This window comes from Haliotis rubra, unplaced genomic scaffold (genome assembly GCF_003918875.1).
Source record: "Haliotis rubra isolate DU_JTF1 unplaced genomic scaffold, ASM391887v1 Scf337, whole genome shotgun sequence".
NCBI lineage: Eukaryota > Metazoa > Mollusca > Gastropoda > Lepetellida > Haliotidae > Haliotis > Haliotis rubra.
The window spans coordinates 189,561-210,510 of NW_025767010.1; the positions used below are offsets into that span (position 1 = coordinate 189,561).

A 20,950-nucleotide genomic window follows, 5' to 3' on the forward strand; every position below is an offset into this window, starting at 1 on the left:
GTAAAAAAGCAAAACTTGCTTATGTAAATACCTCTCCAGGTAATGAGTTGACACAGCTGGTAATACGTTTTACAAGGTAGTGCTAAACATAATGTACTATGGGATCCTGGAAGGGACATGGTCGCATTGTCGCGCTTTGGTTAATTTTGCCTCATTAAAACATTGCTTGTTTTTGAGAGGGCGACAACGCGACAATGTCCCTTTACAGTTGCACAAACGGAAAATATACAGCTAGTAACTTAGAGTCAGTGGTGATAGTAACACCGGTCATCCTTAAGGTGAATTCGATTTTGAACATCAAAGACGCATTGAGTCAGCCTTGTCAATGCTATATACATGTTCGTTTTATTTTATTCAAAAGGGGATTAATAGTTTACATCGAGGGAAGAAGGAAGGTACGATGGCAATCAATGTTACGTTTGTGTCCGGTCTTACCTGGAATCATCACCATTTGATAGTTATTCATCAACCGAAGCTTCTGAAGTAGATGACATGATCAAACAGTTATGATAGCATGCTGGGTTTAAGGGGTTTTGTCGTTTCCAACATTGTGCCTGTACACAACACGATGTACCAGGCATATGTCTATGGCCTTATTAAACAAACAGTTTTTCGCATTTTCAAACTTGGGAGGTGTAGTCGTTGAAGCGTTGGCTCGACAGGACTGAGCCAAACTCTCCATAAAGTGTACATACCGTTTGATTTGGATACTGAAGAGGTAACACATTATACATTGACATTAATTCCTGACAGAGGCACAGGTAGAAATATTGAAATCTCTCAAAACGAATTGTTTGTCGGATAATTTTAATAAATCGGCAAAATCCAAAATAAATCTCTGCCAAAGCCAGTGCCCATGGTACGATTCTATATTGTATAGCGTGTATAATAGTAACATACTCATTGATACATGCTGTGAACTTATATTGCTTATATACAATGACGAATCACGTTTGACTGGAAATATGCATTGCGCAAACATTAGCACTACATAACATGCTTCAAGGCAAAGTCTATACTTCTATTATGTATATAATGTTTGTAAAGCATAACTTAATGAAACTTACGTCACTTCGCTATATGATAACTTTATTAACATTAATGCCCTTCTTGTCAAGGAGGCCCTCGACTCATGAGGCAGTACAACGTGGTATACAGCTTCTAATCAGGCATGCTGAGCATGGTAATTGACGATTACAATTCAGATACGAAAACAGCACACCTGGCAAGAATTAAAACAAATGAGAGTTATCTTCAGTTCAAGAATATGATTTTCACGCCAGTTATTGGCGGAAATCATTTCTTGAAAACATTTTGCGCTTTTCTTATTTATTTATTTTCACAGTTTGTTTCTATACCCGTTTGTCTTTTTCACATCAATAAAACTTTAAAGGAACTCACAGCTGATCTCACACACACACACACACACACTTCCCAACCCATTCCGCTGCAGTCATCCCATGAATCTCTTTTATTTAAGATTTACGTTGGGGTGAGGAATCGTTTATATTAAAAATTGATGAAAAGTTCGAACATCTCTGCAAATGGAGATCTTGGTACAAAATACATTTTTCACGTTCATCTCACTCCCTAACATGGCTGCACTCTTCTACGTTGTTTTCGCAAGACGATGAAAAATATATGATAAACAATGTGGTCATGATTGACAAAAAATGTTGTTTTATAATCAGTTAAGGTACACCGATTCCAACGCCTAATCTCCTTAACGGTTCATTCTCTTAACGATTAATCTCTTTTGTGGAGATCCAAGATGGCCGTCTTCGCTGTATCCAAGCTTTAAACAATCAGTGTAGTTTATAAAGAGATGTTGTTTTTCGAATGTTGTTTTAACAACTAGTCGTGCATCATTTCCACACCTTAGTGATAACCAATTTCATTGTTTTCTGGTCTCCCCCGTTCCGATGGAGACGTTATTACCGTCTCCATTTACTGAGATACAGGATATATATCGATGGACAGCGATCTACATCATCAAATGATACATCATGTCGTCTGTAGCCCTACCACAAGATTTGTGCGTCTTCTGTCGCCAAGTGTGCCGTCCGCGACAGCACTGCCTCCAGTGCGACTTCTGTTTCCACTGGCAACATCGTACATGCGAGACAGGTAAGTAACGCCTAATAACCTTCACGTTGCTAGTATTATCAATGTGATAAACACGGTATCATAAGTCAACATACGGAATGCCGACGCCCAACAGGAACTTCTTTCAAGGTCATACAACGGCACAAAATTGTTGGCTAATTTTCCCACAATAATAGATATAACACAATGCAATACAATTTGTATTTCTAATGTAAACTAAGTACTCGTTTGATGCTCTCTATGCATAAAGTGCTGCAATGATTCATTGGTGTTATTTTTTTACTTTAGTGAAAATGTCTGTCAAATAGTACAAATAGTAATGTTTACATTGATAAATGAGTTAATGATATCCTAGTTGCTAGAATATTTCACGAATATTTATTGAACGTTTTCAATATACAGGTCTGACTCAGGCGTTCTACCGTCAGCTGGTGAAAGGGGAGGCCACTCTCGATAACTGGCCATGCTATGTGTGCAGGTTGACGCAACATCTTCCTACACCCGCCATCACACCGCTGGATGAGGTTACGTCGGAGACGACGCGAGAAGATGGCAGCACCTTCGTCCCCACAGCAACAGCTTCTGCTTCAGTTCAACCCGACTTGGTGATCTCTACCGTCCACTCTACAGCAATAGAACCGACGGCAGATCAACACGACACTGACGGTTCAAAGTCGCCTGATGACGACGATGTGCCTCTGTGGCTGGTTTCATCACCATCGTCTGCATCATCGACATCAGCATCAGTGACCATCGAGGACCAGATCAGCGTGTTGTACCTCGAGGATTCTCCTCTTCCTCTGCCTCCGTCGACCACGCCCCGATCTCCATACATGTCGAAACTCGTCTGCCTCGATTCATCATCAGAAGAGGAGCTGCGATCGTACCTACCGCCCTCACCTCACCACACGACCCTGTCAACACCCCGACTTCCGGTTTCCCCGACTCCGGAGTCCCAGCCCGAGTGGTCAACTGCAACTGACTCGCCCCTCTCTTCACCTTGTCCCACCACTCCAGAAAATCAATGTCCCCCTCTATGTCAGGCGACGTGGTCTTCCGCTACCGACTCTCTTCTCCCCACACCTGCTGCCGTGACCCCAGGGACCTCCTACCAGTCAGACATCGCGTGGTCCTACGATGCCCCCTCACTGTTCCCGTCGCCGTACCCTGTCACCCCAGCAACGCCTAGTCAGGTATTGGTCAGGAACGACAGCAGCGTTCCGCCATCGCAAGCTTTGTTCCTGCATGTTGATGATGTTCACACCGGCGAGTCCGATTCCGATTCCGATCGTGGATCCGCTTCCGGTTCCGGTCTCGGCTCGCCCCTACGGCAGATTCGGAAGAGACTTATTGAGGAGCTCAAACTGTGATAGACTTGTGAGATAGTGCATATGGAAGAACGAACAGATTGACGCCCTCTAATCACCAAACGACGAAGTATCTTCATTATTAAACATCGGGCACGATATGTTATAAATCTCCCGACCTACGTGCACCGAAAGCATCTTCCCACAGCTGGTGCACCATCGTGTTATATATAAAATCACTTGTATCAGTTACGAATTACTTTTTTACTCCACCCTTCGAAAATAAAATATAGTCTTTGCAAACGCTGAGTCTATTTCGTTTATTTAGTTTTTTTTCACATGTACACGATTCTACTTCTCATCAATAATGTGTCATTTGCTATTTTTCAATATAAAATGTGGAAACAAATACAACACTTGTTTATCGATTGGTTCCAATGTCTTCCGATCGCCTTTTGAATATAGGTGAAACATGATGTATCTTCTTTTTCCGAAACATCATCAGATTATGCTAAATTGGTCATAATGCATATTACCCATGGGTGCACCCTGACAATATCGGTCTGAACACTGTCTTTATTTCTATCTTTTCATTCAGCACACCGATGGTTCTGGGATAGAAACAAACACTCCTGAGGGTCATACAGACAAGTGTATTCATCTATCGCAAGCCGCCAGCAATACTCGACGTCGAGCACCACGTACTACGTAGGGTTACACACTTAGCCTAGAGTCTGGTGACCTTTCAGCCTCCATGCTGATATCTGTCTGGTCAGTTAATCATAATCCAGTATGATATTCGCCATTATATCTCATATAAACAGTTACATAATGCGTCACTGCTTAATTAAAAGAAAGCCATGATGCTATGAATTAAATGTACGCTGGGGGTAAATTAAGATACTGAAAATAGGAACGACCTTTTTTATATTTAGGGGCTGGCATTTTGTACGGAGACAAGGCATTTTCACACCAGCAATGACCAGATATATTTTACATGTACCTTTATAATATTTTCATAAAAATCATCCCGCAGCAAAGTATATCTTGTGGTTGTTAATTTTTTCGTATTTTCATAACCTCAAGCATTGTTATTTGGTTCAAGTTTAATCTGGGTCAATGTTCAATACAACCCCAGACCTCCACCACTCCCACATATTGTCTCACTGCTCAAGAACCAAACACCAGTATACCTCAGCCTGTCTCTTCTATGTTATTTTATCTACCTGGCAGCCGTAGTCATGACAACGGTTTACCATATTCTACAGAACATTGGCATGTCGTTGTCACGAGGCCTATGGCAGGGAAACTGACTGCTCGTCGTGTGTGTTTGCCAAGGTTGTATTCTCTGTCTCGGTGTTCAGATCTAGTTCTGTGTCAAGTGTATCAGCTCTGCTTGTGTCCGTCATCGCTTCTGTGACAGCAATTTCTTTCGCTGTTTTCGAATCCAATCTGATCTCTGACGCGTTTATATCAGTTGTGTCATCCGTTGACGAATCTGTTTTGTTCACAGTTTTAGCTGCTTCTAATTGTGCTTTAAGTTGTGTTACTTCACCATTGAGAACCAGTATCATCTTGTCTCGCTGCAAATATAAATAAAACAAAACAACTGACCGAATGTGGACCTATATTCTGGGCCAGCAAAACTGTTAAGTTTACATATGTTGTGTGACGAAACGCTGTTCTTTGATCATCATGGATATTTAGTTGCGAGTGACAAAATATGAAATGGCCGCGCCCCAATTCACACACACACAGACGCACACGCACACGCAAATTTGTATATCACACTGTAGCATAGCATTGCATTTAAAATAATCAACAAGAAAACAGCCGGTATAGTGGAAAAAGCACAGCACAGTGATGTTAGATGTGCCACAGCACCGGAGTACACTAGCAATTTTAAAGGATAGGATAGCATAGCATAGCATAGCATAGCATAGCACTGGATAGCATACGAAACATTTATTTATTTAGTGAGGTGTGTTGTGTCGTTCGACCATTACGCCGGTACTATCACAGAAGAATTGGGGCTCACACATTATACCCTATGTGGAGAATCGACTCAGGACTTTGACGTGACTAGCGAATGCTTTACCCACTATGCTACCTAAGGATGTATAAAACTCAGTGAAACCAAATCAAAATGTTTTCAACGAATCTAATCACGATTTCCAAGCCGTTGTAAATGTTTCCGTTCCCTGGTTGAGGGGCGGTGGGGTAGACTGGTGGTTAAGGCGTTCGCTCGTCACGCCGGAAACTCGGGTTCGATTCCCCACATGGGTACAATGTGTGAAGCCTATTTTTTGTGTCCCCCGCCGTGATATTGCTGGAATATTGCTAAATGTGGCGTAAAACCAAACTCACTCACTCACTCCCTGGTTGAGAAGGGCAAGATAAGGGAATGGACTATCTGCCGGTTTGATTCCAATGCAGTATACCCCGGAACCAGGCTGAAGAGGTGCAATCGACAATGGAGTTGTCCCACGATCGTTTGTTTGTTGTTTAAGTGAGTGAATTTAGTTTTACGCCGCACTCAGCAATATTCCAGCTATATGGCGGCGGTCTGTAAGTAATCGAGTCTGAGCCAGACAATCCAGGGATCAACAGCATGAACTTCGATCTACGTATGATGACATGCATCAACCAAGTCAGTGAGACTGACCACCCAATCCCGTTGGTCGCCTCTTACGGCGAGCATGGGTTGCTTTAAGACCAATTCTAACCAGAATCTTCCCGGGTCCCCCGCGATCGTAACGCAGACAGATATCGTGTATTGTGAAAAATATGATCACAATAAGAATGGTACACTATTTCATCTCAACATACATCATTCCCTAACCTACCTTCTGCACTTGCGCCTGTAGAGCTGCCACCCTGGCGTCTGTGGTTGTGGCCAGGGAGGGTGGGGCCAGGTGGGTGTTGACTGTATTGGGGGCACGGGTAGTCACGGTGCCGGTATTATCGTCCCCGACCTGCGTCTTGTTCTGCTTGTAGGCTGTTATCTGGCGCAGGTAATGTTTTCAGGGTCAAATTTGTGTTAATTTCTCTTTCGTGTTGATTTTTCTGTTGCATTCAGTCGACACTGACTTTTTTAGCAATCTAAAATTAGTACACATTTGGATGCAAAACACAAAACAGTCACTTTTACATGATACACCCAGATCCCGCTTCAAAGAGAGCGTTAGAATGCAGACCTTTTACCAATATTGGTCCCTCGTAATGAATATATTGCACCGTGGTATCCGTTAAGTGAGTGAGTGAGGTTAGTTTTACGCTTCTTTTAGCAATATTTCAGCAATATAACGGCGGGGGACACCAGAAATGGGCTTCGCACATTGTACCCATGTGGGAAATCGAACCCGGGTTTTCGGCGTGACGAGCCAACGCTTTAATCTCTAAGCCACCCCACCGCCCCCATGCCATTAGAGTGCGGGCTGTAAACCACCGAGACTTGACCAGACAATCCAGCGAGAGAGCGTTCTTACCAGACAAGCCATGGACACGATAGCGCACACGGGAGAGTGCAGTTTTAATGTTTCGATCCAAATATGTTTTAGAAATGTTACAAACAAGACCGCCTGTAAGCGTTCGTTTCGGGACTCTGGGGCTGCCTGTACAGCGAAGTTATAGGTTGTGAAATATGCAAACACAGCATAAATAATGAATGTATTGACCCACAGTAAGATATTCCTTTTCCTCAATAATTTATTGGTCAGCGAACTGAAATGACACTCTTTTGCCATCATTGCTGGGCAACCTGTGAGGGATGCTATGATCCTGATGACATTTTTCTGTCCTTCCTTCACACTTCAACAACACAATTGCGCATATTGGTTTTTTGACAGGTTACTGTTACCCCCAAAGCTCCCGTAACACACTGCGTGTCATCGTGAACCGATGGGGTGGGTAGTGGCTCACAGTATAAATCACTGGATTGTCTGGTCCAGGCTTGATCATTTATAGACCGCCGTCATATAACTTGAAAGTCGCAGAATATGGCGACAAACAAGTACACATTAAGACGATAGAGATTTTCATGACATAACTGAATTTTATTAAACAATTTAGTAAATTGCCTTTTAAAAGCATGCTAATTTACAGCTGAAGATTCATGCACCTGGACCCCGACCTGTTTGCATTATTGACCAACGCCAGACTATTTGAAAATATAAATCTAATCGATCCAGAGATTTGAAATATGAATATTTCTTCTTAATTTATATTGATATCATTAACGTGTTAAAGACAACTCTTTAGTGTTTGAATTAATATAAATACATTCTTTAAAATACTAAATTAAAACCTGTGTTATCTTACGAACACCAGCCCCAAACCTTTATCTCTCCCTACTAAAGATTTTGAGGAAATATATCTAAATATTGAATAATGGAATACACATGTTTATTCTTATTTATATTTTTTCGTCCTACCGACCTGAACATTTCGGCCCAAATCCACAAACCAATAACCCAAAGCTCGACCTTGCGATACATCATTTTAGCATCAAACCAGTGTTCTTCGGTGATGAGGAATTCACCCCACCATCACTGAGCCGTAAGACATGCTGTGGACTGACTGAAATGCGGTTCAATCTCTCATTCACTCATGGAAGACCCCGACCCGTGAAGATTCAGCTTAGAATTGGTCTTCAGCAACCCATGCTTGTCGTAAGAGGCCACAAACGGGATCGGGTGGTCAGGCTTACTGACTTGGTTGACACATGTCGTCGTATCCCAATTGCGCAGATCGATGCTCATGCTGTCGATCACTGGATTGTCTGGTTCAGACTCGATATTTACAGACCGCCGCCATATAGCTGGAATACTGCTGAGTGTGGCGTTAAACATCACCCAACCAACCCATTAATATAAGAGGTTGCAGTTAGGCGTGCAGAGTTGCGTCACTTCCGACACGTCCTAAGGGTTCGAGTCCTGGTGAGCCTTGATTGCAGTTCTGTCAGAACCAACCCGTGAATTTGATGCCTGCCTCACTTTCTTCCTCCCACATGAATCATAATGTATTTCCTCTAATAAGCGCCCGTGAGCTTATAGTTTCAATGGACTTCCAGACCCGGCGCTTATTAGAGGACGTACGGTACATGAGTCTCATTAACCAGTTCAGACAATAACCTACTTTTCAGCCGATCCGAATTTTCTCATGTGAAAGTGAAAAGAGACACTACAAACACCTATGGTTACACTGAATTCCACTTCCTTGTTTCATAAGAAAATTGTATTTACAAATTGATTGTCACAGACTGCCCCTGTTTGAAGAGGTCGTACACTGATTCACAATTAATCTGGCTCAATGAGTTACACCCGTTATGTGTTTTTTCAACAGTATTTTTGTAACGTACAATGTGATTGATATCATATCAACTCCGTACCAGACCGCGAAACCTTTCGGCCCCAAATCCACGACAAACAACCCAAACTTCTTTGAGTGGCATTTTAGAAGTTAGGAAGTACAATATAGAACAAACTTTATGGATAACAACTTCTTTTATTCGTGAGTGCGACGTTTCGATACAGATTCTTGTACCGTTGTCAAGCATAATGGGACGGGGGAAGTGTATATATACTGGATGTGACAATGTGACAAAAGAACACAACATAATTAACATAATTGGCTAGGCAGTAGGCTGATGAAGCCAGAGAGTAGACAAAGGACAGGCGTAGAAGCCAATGATGTACAAATGATAATGACATGTTTATACAGTGAGTTTATACAGTGGATTGGGCTTGGTGGATGAGTGCATCATAAGCGGATGGAATGAAGTATCCTTGGTCTCGGTTGATGGTGGGCTTTTTGGCGTTTTGATGTGGATGAAGCTTCGGTGATCAATAACCCAAAGCTAACCCAAAGCCGACCTTGCGATACATCATTTTAGCATCAAACCAGTGTTCTTCGGTGATGAGGAATTCACCCCACCATCACTGAGCCGTAAGACATGCTGTGGACTGACTGAAATGCGGTTCAATCTCTCATTCACTCATGGAAGACCCCGACCCGTGAAGATTCAGCTTAGAATTGGTCTTCAGCAACCCATGCTTGTCGTAAGAGGCCACAAACGGGATCGGGTGGTCAGGCTTACTGACTTGGTTGACACATGTCGTCGTATCCCAATTGCGCAGATCGATGCTCATGCTGTCGATCACTGGATTGTCTGGTTCAGACTCGATATTTACAGACCGCCGCCATATAGCTGGAATACTGCTGAGTGTGGCGTTAAACATCACCCAACCAACCCATTAATATAAGAGGTTGCAGTTAGGCGTGCAGAGTTGCGTCACTTCCGACACGTCCTAAGGGTTCGAGTCCTGGTGAGCCTTGATTGCAGTTCTGTCAGAACCAACCCGTGAATTTGATGCCTGCCTCACTTTCTTCCTCCCACATGAATCATAATGTATTTCCTCTAATAAGCGCCCGTGAGCTTATAGTTTCAATGGACTTCCAGACCCGGCGCTTATTAGAGGACGTACGGTACATGAGTCTCATTAACCAGTTCAGACAATAACCTACTTTTCAGCCGATCCGAATTTTCTCATGTGAAAGTGAAAAGAGACACTACAAACACCTATGGTTACACTGAATTCCACTTCCTTGTTTCATAAGAAAATTGTATTTACAAATTGATTGTCACAGACTGCCCCTGTTTGAAGAGGTCGTACACTGATTCACAATTAATCTGGCTCAATGAGTTACACCCGTTATGTGTTTTTTCAACAGTATTTTTGTAACGTACAATGTGATTGATATCATATCAACTCCGTACCAGACCGCGAAACCTTTCTAGCGGCCAAGCCTCTTTTTGATATTTCCACGATTTCCAGATTTCCGTTTGTCAGAGCACGCTGTATGACTGAGCACGCTGCACGACGTGTTTGCAGCTCCGCAAGGATTAGAAAGAGCGTAGTGTTGCAATATACGAGTGATTAGATGTATCAAATAATACTGATTAATATTTATATATCCAGTTGAATGAGTTGGTCTCAAAATTCTGGACTGGTTATTGTACTAAGTTGCGCAATAGGACGGAACCCAGTCAGCAGGAAACGAGACTGTTTTGTAATCAATGTTTTGACTTGCACGCTGTTATACACAAAACTCACTAACGTACTCACTCACCCACTCACTAATACAGAAAACAAAACCCCAATTGTACGTTTAAGACTTAAGACAAGACCACACAAAACAGTTAGAGTGCCACTAAAACGACCGGAATTAATCAAGCGAGTGGTCCTTTCTCTTAATGGTATTCCTAAATAACACACCTTTCCGCCCGTATTCATCAATAAATTCATTTCCTTTGATCCTTATTAAAACGGTGATATTTAATGCATAACGGATATTGACAGAAGTATAAAGGATATAAAATACAATTCATCTTTACTGATGTGCTATACATATTCCAGTGCAGTAATCCCTCATAAACTAACGGATTTAATCTCCTTTTTATCTGACTATAGTACTGAAAGTACTGTCCAATCACAAATTTCAAAGGTCTGCGATAATCCATCCGAGATAATTAATTATCAATTTACGATCGTTACTCTGTTTTTGCGATGCCAATGCGCAGTGACCAAAGAAGGCTGCAGATATTACTACATTTGTCAAACATGACCATCGATCCGGATTAGGTGAGGTTTTGTCGCCATATTTGAGGGTTTTTTTATTTTTGAGTATTCCCATTTGGATATTGCCTTGAAGTGACAAGTAATCAGATTAGTAATGCTAAAGGACATTCTAGCCTACAGAAATGTACAGTTTTGTTAGGCGGTAAACGGCGTAAATCCCTCTTCATAAAACTATTTTTAATCTCTAAAACACCTCGTGCAGATATGGGATTATTAATATGTCTTGGTAAGTCTAATCTACAATCTCCTGGAGCAAGTCAAAAGATGAAATAGATAATCTGGCACTTTTTTTCCCCTTCTCTGTCTTTCTTAAAACGTATCTTTTTAAAAATATAATGTGGAAATATTTGATACATGCTTCACAAGAACCTACACATGCCATTTTGCTAAAAGCCTCTGAGTTTTTATAATGTTGTTCAGTGTCTAATGGTTTAAAAAAGAGCCATTATCATATTTGGACTTTCGACATAGCGGCAAGACCATTAACCAGCTCTAACCCCTTCTATACCTTGGGGACGATGATGAGGCACTGCGTGACGGTGGTGGCGATGATGACTACGAGGGAGGTGAGGCAGTAGTTGAGGCTGACCTGGTCCCCCATTGCCATAGAAACCGTCACACCCAGAACGCTGAGGACGACTACGTTGTAGATGCAGATGCCGATCATCTTGGAATCGTTCAGGCCTTCAATTTTCACCTTGAGTAACGAAAATACTGTAAATGAGCGGGGTATTTACTTGGTGATGTAGTATTTTTTGCTTGGATTTAAGAAAGCAACTTCAAACATATTTCAATGAAATAAAAATACTTACAATTTAATTTTCATTCCTTGCAAGTCCTCATTTGTATTTAATCATCTTCTTTTTATACTGAACAACATTAGAAACGCACCACACTTAAATGCACCGACGATGCTCAGATATCATGGGTACATTTCAGTCTGACGGGGATATTTCTTATTATATGGGTGGTGCATTTCTAATGTTTTTCAGTATATATAAGAAGGCAGAGTACAACATCTTTTAAGGGACGTGATCTTTCACTGTATTCTTCAGGATCCTATCTGGATGAACGGGGTTTCATTGGATACATCAACGTCACGTCTGGATTAACGAGGTTTTAACTGGTTCATAACCGTCATATCTGGTTGAGAAAGGTTTCGCTTTGCGAAATTATATTTACGTTTATCTATTTAGATAAAATAGGATAACTTTATTCTAGGACTAAATGACTAAACTGATGTCACCCTATGTCCGAGAAACCTAGAACTCGGTTAACTGGTTGCACCCTTTGCATGTGTAGGTCAAGATAATGGTACATTTCATCTGGACGAAAACCTTGGTCAGGAGTGTTCAGGGTGGGTCTAAGTGAATATGGTTTTACCCGACTTTACGTTTACAAATACCTAACTTTGTTACCCGACCGTCCGAAATAGTTCCAAGGAATATATTTATATACGGAACATGTGTGAGCGCGTGCCTGCGTGCGCGCGCGCGTGTATGTATGCCTGCATATTGTGGAAGAAAATAGGACCAAAGATCTACAAATGAGTGCACCAATGGCGTTTCACATTTCAGTGGGAAAAAAAGCGAAATTATGAAGTATTTTTCGAGTTCACTGAGTTAGGATCCATTACGATGATCCAAAACACAATTGATCCACTTCCAGCACGCTTTTTCTTCCTGTCACTCGGTATAAAGAGCCGGTATTGATCTCTCCCTCAAAGTTTATATGATCCATCCCTTCTAACTGTTTTACTCCCGTCTCAGTCACTGACAGCGATGGCACAGCTGTTCCGCCCAACAAGACGGTACTTACTTTCCCTGATGAAGTCGTTGTGGTAATCGACGTTGTGGTAATCGACGTTCCATTACCCCATGTCTCAAGTAATCGTTTTCACAAATATTCAATGTTTTTTTCGTGAGACCCATATGTGTGGTGTTTGTATGTTTTTAAGGTTTTTTATGCGTCCATTCATCTGGACCTCTTGTGAGCTCCACAGGGACTTAATCGATATGCCTGGGATAATTACCAGGATTTGGTAAAGGTCATTCCATAAACTGCTAGAAAAGAAAGCATACACGCATCTTTAATGGTGTCTATAAATGATCCGTATAAAAACGGTTATATTCTTTCGATAATGATGTGTTTCAAACCTGGTTTGTCACTATGTTGTGACCTCTCGTTGTAGTGTTGTAGTGATGTTTGGCCTTGTAACGTTTTGATGACGTCCGTAATTGTCTTTCTATAATACCCATAAATCTCTGTTTACCTGTGAAAAATATTTATCATTGAACATAAGTAATAAGTGCAAGCGTCTGTTCACATTATTTAGATCAGGATGTTATGCACTAGGTATTTAATATATTAGTAGAGGCATTGCCTCTTGTCATGATGATATTGTGTTATGTAAACACTGTAAAAGTATTGAGGATGAAATCCATATTGTTTATATTTGTAAACGCTATGAGGATATGCGTCGGTGTTACATTCCGAAAACGGTCCATGGATATTACTATTCTCTCCACAGCATATGTACATGAATAGACATTAACATCATAACTAATTTTGTCAAGTTCTTAGAACATGTCTATTCTGCTCCTGTTAACGTTGTTGTGTGAAAATCACTATTGTACCACCTTGTACGATGGGTCGTATGGCCTTTATAAAAATAAACCCTTCTTCTTCTCCTTCTTAATGTTTGGGTTAAATCCAATTTTAAAATGTAAGCCGAAAAGACTGAACAGTGTGTCTTACATACAATATCCTATCACCCGGGCGTTATGAACTCTGTGCTATCTAACATTGCTACCCCACCGACTAACAACAGCGGAGTCAGATATAGTTTGGAGAATCCCATATAAGGAAAAGACTCACATCTAGTGGGTAATAGCTGGATTGAGAGTACAGTAAACTGAGCACTGATCCGATCAAGATTGTTACGCGAAATAGCAAGCCTCGACCTGAGATTTTTGTTTTGTTTTGGTTTGTTTTTTTTTGCTTGTTTGTTTATATTGTTGTTGTTGCTGCTTCTGTTTCTGTAGTGTATTACGCCGCACTCAGCAATATTCCAGCTATATGGCGGCAGTCTGTAATTAATCAAGTCTGGACCAGACAATCCAGTGATCAACAGCATGAGCATCGATCTACGCAAATGGGATACGATGACATGTGTCAACCAAGTCAGCGAGCCTGACCACCCAATCCCGTTAGTCGCCTCTTACAACAAGCATAGGTTCTAACCCGGATCTTCACGGCTCTGCTGTTTCTTTACCATGGATGTGGCGCAAAGGGAACTTTATCCCCGTCACTACTGTAGTTATATCAGTTATATATGAGATAATCCACCTCCATGACTAGGGTAGTAGAAATGCAGAAGCTTGTACACAGTATGAGGTGTGCACGAATGATTCTTTTGAAGACAAGTGTGTACCAAATTACACACATAGAACTAAAATGAGACGTAAACATGTTTCCTGAAAACACGTAATAGAACATATGTTTACCATTGTGATGAATAAAAAGAGAATAAGATATCATTTATATTTAGCTTTGACTACATTCTCCGACCACAGGCAAACTGTAGCGCAAACAGGGTTTGAAAAGAGAAAATGACCAGGCTTCGTATATGCGAGCAAAGCGAGCAAGGTCGCTTCGCGCGCATATACGAAGACTGGTCATTTTCTCTTTGTTGCGCAACTCTGTTTGCGCTACAGTTTGCCTGTGCTCCGACCATCCAGTATGTATGTTCTTTTATTTCTTCCCGTCAGTAAAGTGTGACTGAACTGCCTACCTTCCGTGTCTCCCAAGCCAGGAAGGTCCCCAGGAGCAGCAAGATCCCCTGTATACCGAACAGTGTGGCTGAGAAGTAGAGTTGGTTTCTCGACTCACACGTCTCCACATAAGCCCGGGTCTCTCGGTCATTAGCCTCGTCTCGCTGCAACCACACGCCCGAAATCGTGGAACCTTTATAGTTTCCAAATATTTTTCTAAATCTTTAAAAGCACTCAAAAGAATGTCTTCACAATTATTCATAAGCGGGGTGAGAGCAACCTTTATCCAAGAAGAGAACACCATCACTGGGTATGTTCAGACAATGGCGAAGTACTTTTGCAAAATAACCTTGAGCACGATGGGACCAAGAGCTTGAACGTATTTATTTATTGCAGATTACTGAAGGTTCGGGTCAACTTTATAGAAAGGATCTGAGGTTTTATGCACCTGAACATCCGAATTCTGAAATGTCCCAATTAACGGGTTTCGGATTAACAGGTGTCCGCTGCATATTTAGGTCAGACTACAACTGGCATGTTCCACGAATTGTCCCACGAGAAGCAAGGGGCGCTTTCAGTTGGTCCTTCACATAACAAGGAGACCATCATTCTCTTCCCCAGAGGCTGCTTGTCATATCTTCCTGCGAACGTAGGAAGATATGACAAGTAACCTCTGTGGGAAGAAAATGGGAGACCACTGCCGTTGTGGAATAGATCCAGCATCTGCTCGGAGAGCGGAAAGTCTGTGTTTCGATTCCCAGCAGCCCCAAACCAACGTAAAAGATGGTTCCAGTTCTGACTCTCCATGACGTATAGCATCGAACACGTAGCCAGAAAGTTGGATCTCAACTTGGATATCCGTGTTGAACTGTAACCTGGCATAAGGTGCCCTTACACAAAGTAATCTTATAGCTACGACAGTCGTAATTCTATGCTAAGATATGGGGTTTGAGGTCACCTTAACGATAAAGATCGTTTTGTACAACGGCAGCCAGCAAAATAAAACCCGGGCTCGTACAACCGCGTACGCACACGCACACGCACACGCACACGCACACGCACACGTCGCTATGCATCCCAATCGTTATCTGTGTGCACTGATTTTGAACGTAACGTTTTTCACACACCACATAACCAAGAGAAGATCGCATTTAAATATCTATATCGTACTACCCTCAATGTGGCGACCAGGGATATCCCTACCTGGGGTATGGAGTCCTTATTGACGACGGCAACAGGGTCGACAAGGACCCACACGACGACCACGGTGGAGTTGAGTCCCACAAGGGCGCCTACCATCACGAACAGCTGAGTGTCGGTCAAAATCTGTTGAGATACAATGGTTCTTTAAACACTTTCTAAAGTTATTGTCTCAAAGCAGCTCTTCTACATGCAATGCTTTATTTATCCCCAGCACGCAGATAGGACGTTAACAACACCAAAACAGGTTAAATGAGGGGCAAAAGAAAATATACTGAGTTTGGTTTTCATGTAAATGAAATTGAATAAAAACTGTTAAAGTTCATAAACTTTTATAGAGTGCAACTGGGTAATTTGTGCATTTGTAAAGTGGTTCAATCAGGAATTTTGGTAATTTTAATCACATTTCAATGTGTGAATCGCATTTCTGGTGTCCCCCGCCGTGATATTGCAGGGATATTGCTAAAGGCGGAATCTTGGATCAGCAATTTCAGATACAGACTGTCAGTTAGACTTGCATTCAGTGTACCAGCGTTCTTTGTACATTCCAACAATGTATTGCATCTTCCTTAGTCGTTATTTCCATGCCTCCGTTTACCATTTTACTACCCTTGACCTCCGAGGAGGTCACTACATCACCTGAGCTGAAATAATTGTATACCTTTTTCTGTTTGGTGGCGTTAGTGAAGATGTAGTGTACTCGCCAGGTTTTAGCAAACAGGGCCCCAAACGCGAACGAGAACCCGATGACCAACAGCAGAACTTTAACCTGTTTGGTATAAAATAGTTTATAATATGTGAAACCGATTATATATGTCTGAAATATATAATCTGGAACATATTTTAATATAAATCGAAAGCGATAATTGTTAAGAAAGTTATTGCTAACAATTTAAGGTAATGAGCGAGTATTGTTTTAAGGTCACATTTGAATAGTATGCCAGTTATATAACGGTGGTCTGTTTAATGTGGGTGGAAAGCCCGAAGTGTTGCAGGTCTCATATGTTTACCTCGTACATGACGGGCGGTGGGGTAGCCTAGTGGTTAAAGCGTTTGCTCGTCACGCCGAAGAACCGGGTTCGATTCCCCACATGGGTACAATGTGTGAAGCCCATTTCTGGTGTCCCCCGCCGTGATATTGCTGGAATATTGCTAAAAGCGGCGTAAAACAATACTCACTCACTCGTACATGACAAACATTATCGGGGCGTACAGGGCTTTGAAACCACAATCACAGGTTTCTGGAGGGCCCAAGGGACGCAACTCTGCGCAGCGAAACGCCGCCATTATTAAAGAGCTCTGCTAAAAGTTAAGTCTGTTGTAGTATTGCGACTATTTCATAAGCATGTATTGCGATCAAATAGGACTGCTACCAGTTGTTCACGCAAAGGAACGGTGTCCAAGCGATAGCTTCCATCACAAACACGCCTTTATGGTGAAATTATGAACTAACTGACCGTTATTTAAATATCTGAAAGTTTCACTTTTTTAAATCAACAACGTGCCTCCGTAAAACTGTATGTGTTTAAGGTTGTGAAAAAACACGAATGAAGTGCACTTTTCGGATGGGGATCGAAGTCATGTCATTTATTAGCAATAGCTTTTCCATTTCTTTTAACAGCTACACTCGGAAATTTTCAAAATATATGACGAAGGCCTATAAATAATCGAGTCAGGAACAGACAGTTCAGAGATCGATATTGAGAGACACTACCCATGGGGCACTAGGACACATTATAATCTCATTAAAACCATATCTTATATCTCATACGTTACAGATGCCAGAAAGATCTGATTTACGGAGACTGGGACAGGATATTAACCAAATCACCGGCCCTGACCACCGGATGTATATCATTTGCGACCGAATTTTAAAGCGAGAAAACAATGGCCCTTATCAGCCACCATAGTTTCCTCCTGCAAGACTAATCTAGGTTGCAGCTGGTCGTCTCATTCTGAATCCCCTCAAGGGTAGCAATCCCTGATCTGATAAAGCTTTAGGGGGAGATTGTTTGTATAATAATGTACATATATCTGAAAACCGTAGCTTGCCTTGCAGATGTCACCGACGACGGTCGATGTCATGTCGTAAAGAAAGACGGTGACGTAGAGGAGGAGGCAGCCAATGAGGATGAGGTTGTTAAGACGCGGGGACGACATCTTCACGATTCTGGCAACACAATAAACATGTATTGATGTTTTCCTAGTGCTGAATTGACAGAAAGGGGCGTGGAGGGATAGGGGGAAGTGGGGTGGCTTCTACATGTGAAGGGAATGTTTGGCTAACTGGGCATTCCACGTGCGGAAACACATAAGATAATAGTATCTATACTATATTATAGATGTATCTTCAGATATCAATGTTTGTGTGAACCGCCTGTGTACAGTGCCATCTGTGCTTGTCTTCAGCGTATTGTGATCAATACATCATTGATTCTGATTTGTTTTTTTCGGATCCAGATTCAAGTTTATCGATCAGGCTTCTCGCATCGATAACATGATCTATTATATACTGTTATAAACTTGTGGATGTTCCATAAAAAGGTCACAACTATCGATATTTTATATATTTAAAATGAGATAAATATTTTAACAGAGACATTTGACTGAGATTTGCATTAGTCGTTGAACCTGAATACCTGACACGTTTTATGAATAACAAATTCTTTTTACGGCGTTTCAGAGCTAATTCTTGCTGCTTCATCAGGTTAATGCTGAGTCAGTGCGCAGAGTGAATATATACACACAAAATATGTTTACACAACGCAAGGTGGGAGAATGTATGTAGTATAAAGAATTTTAAAAAGTTGTTATCCATAAAAACATGCCACGTATTCGTGTTCGTCCAACTGCTAAATGCCTTTCAAGAACTTCTATAATCACCAAAGATTTTGATAGATGACTGGCCAAAGCGGCATATTGTCCACCACGTCTTTTACAAAGAATGGTCAAGACCCCGTACATCCGCCTGTGTTCTCAAGACAATACTGAATTCAACGAGGCATGCACATAATCAAGCGACCATTGTCAACTTGGTTCATTCTATCCAGAGACCATATACCGATATATGGTATATGGTCTCTGATTCTATCTCATTCTTCCTTCAGGGCAGCGCCATGTGCGTTGACATTTGTCTGTGGACGTAGTCCAAGGATAATACATAAAGATGTTCTGTCAGTAACAGTGACCCCCACCCCACAGCATTATTGCATCAAAACGATCGTTCTGTCTAACTGCTTCTGTTCTGTATCATAAAAGATGTTCTATTCGGCGACGAAAACATCGCGCTGACCTAACGAGACTCTGTTGCGCATGAACATCAACGACGTCTTGTAGTGATGTGACGGTCCGAAGTCGTGGGATAACCCGTGGACGTCGGGCGTCGGCGGGCAGGTCTCATCTGTGGAGCCGATGACGAATTGTCTGTCCACTATTTAACAACTGTGGCTCTGTGAAGTTCATCTCCAGTTCATTTGACCATAGGTTTGTAGCGCAGTCGTGCAAATGAAACGGTTGTGTGCACGGTTGTCGCACTTGGTCGACCAGATCGGCATCTGTCATCGGTTTCTGTTGATATCGTGATTTTAATGTTCTAATTACTAACCGTGAAGCGTTAAGAGTTCGTGTCACAATGCTGTCTGGCCCAACTTCCAAGATGCCAATTGCACGTAGTCGTTCCTGGCGTGACAGACTCGTTACAAAAGGTTGAATAGGGCCCGTAAATAGTTCGCGGCACTTCGCGAGACTTTAGTACTTCCGGTGACAAACAACATTTCATACCTTTTCGAATGGTCTCATATTTACAAGTTGACAGTAAGGAACCGACAATCCTTGCAGGAATAACAAAATAAATTTTCTATCAAATCATCCACAAATTAGCTAACTATTACGACTATCAACAGCTGTGACAGCCAAGCATGTTTGTACACTTGGTCCGGTCTAGTAAAGTCATATTTGGAACCAGAACTGGTTCTTCATTATACGCTTGTCACCGGATATCCCGTACTGGAAGTAAGCTGGGCCCCGTCTCGCATATCGCAAGTTGGCGCGTGCAAAGGGAGCCGGGAGCCGGGAACCAGCTTACCTCGCGAGACTTAAGCCTATCGAATGAAAAAACAATATCCGTACAAATATCTAGTTTTTATCACTGAAATGTACAGCGACACAATGACACGTTTCATTTTAAATTTCGATTTTTAACCCAAACGTGTTTAGGTGCACATCATAAAAAAGCTTACACGAGATTGTCGTGTTAATACGAAATTCATAGCACGTTGAGAATGAAATAATCATTCTGTAAATGCATAAACAATCATACAACTTGGTTCCCATATAATATCACCCTAAATGGAATAACCCCTTATTCTTTTATTAGACTCATAATATCGTTTATGTTGGTGTGGAATAAGTAAGAACATCGCATTATATTACAAGTCGTAATCACTCTCTATTATATATTTCTTTCATATGTGATTAAAGGTACTGACTTAATTTTCCGGAAGTGAATGTTGAATGCCAGAAAGAGGCAGCTGAGAACGATGCCCAGTCCGGCCAGTGCGCACATACAGATGTACATGGAGAGGGGAAGACGTTCCAGCTTCCTGATCACCTGGACCGAGTCTTTCGGTACCTTGTTACCTGCGGGGTAGATCACAAAATATACTGAAGTACAAAAAAAGTACACACCCTTACTTATATATACCCTTTCATACCCTTTACTGATATGCCCATTTCGGATGTCCCCCGCCGTGATATTGCTGGAATATTGCTAAAAGCGGCGTAAAACCATACTCACTCACTCACTCACTTTACTGATATGACGTTTTAGTGATATGTTTTACTTTTTATGCTATTTGCAAGATATTGATACTTTATATGTAAACTGTCGGTTTAAAATTACTTGAAAACTGAATTTGACAAATTA

General features: G+C 41.7%; 1 protein-coding gene across 1 annotated transcript in view; it reads right to left on the minus strand.

The window, feature by feature from the left end:
• Positions 1-3,719: 3,719 nt before the first annotated feature.
• LOC124284469 (gamma-aminobutyric acid type B receptor subunit 1-like) overlaps positions 3,720-20,950 on the minus strand; it is a 35,453-nt gene continuing 18,222 nt past the window's right edge. Inside the window, exons 9-16 of the mRNA XM_046720551.1 lie at positions 20,514-20,664; positions 18,079-18,196; positions 16,688-16,795; positions 16,030-16,152; positions 14,847-14,990; positions 11,562-11,750; positions 6,260-6,418; positions 3,720-4,996 (exon numbers count right to left, since the gene is read on the minus strand). Coding sequence (XP_046576507.1) covers positions 4,709-4,996; positions 6,260-6,418; positions 11,562-11,750; positions 14,847-14,990; positions 16,030-16,152; positions 16,688-16,795; positions 18,079-18,196; positions 20,514-20,664 — 1,280 coding nt within the window. The 3' untranslated portion in view covers positions 3,720-4,708. The remainder of the gene's footprint in view (positions 4,997-6,259; positions 6,419-11,561; positions 11,751-14,846; positions 14,991-16,029; positions 16,153-16,687; positions 16,796-18,078; positions 18,197-20,513; positions 20,665-20,950) is intronic.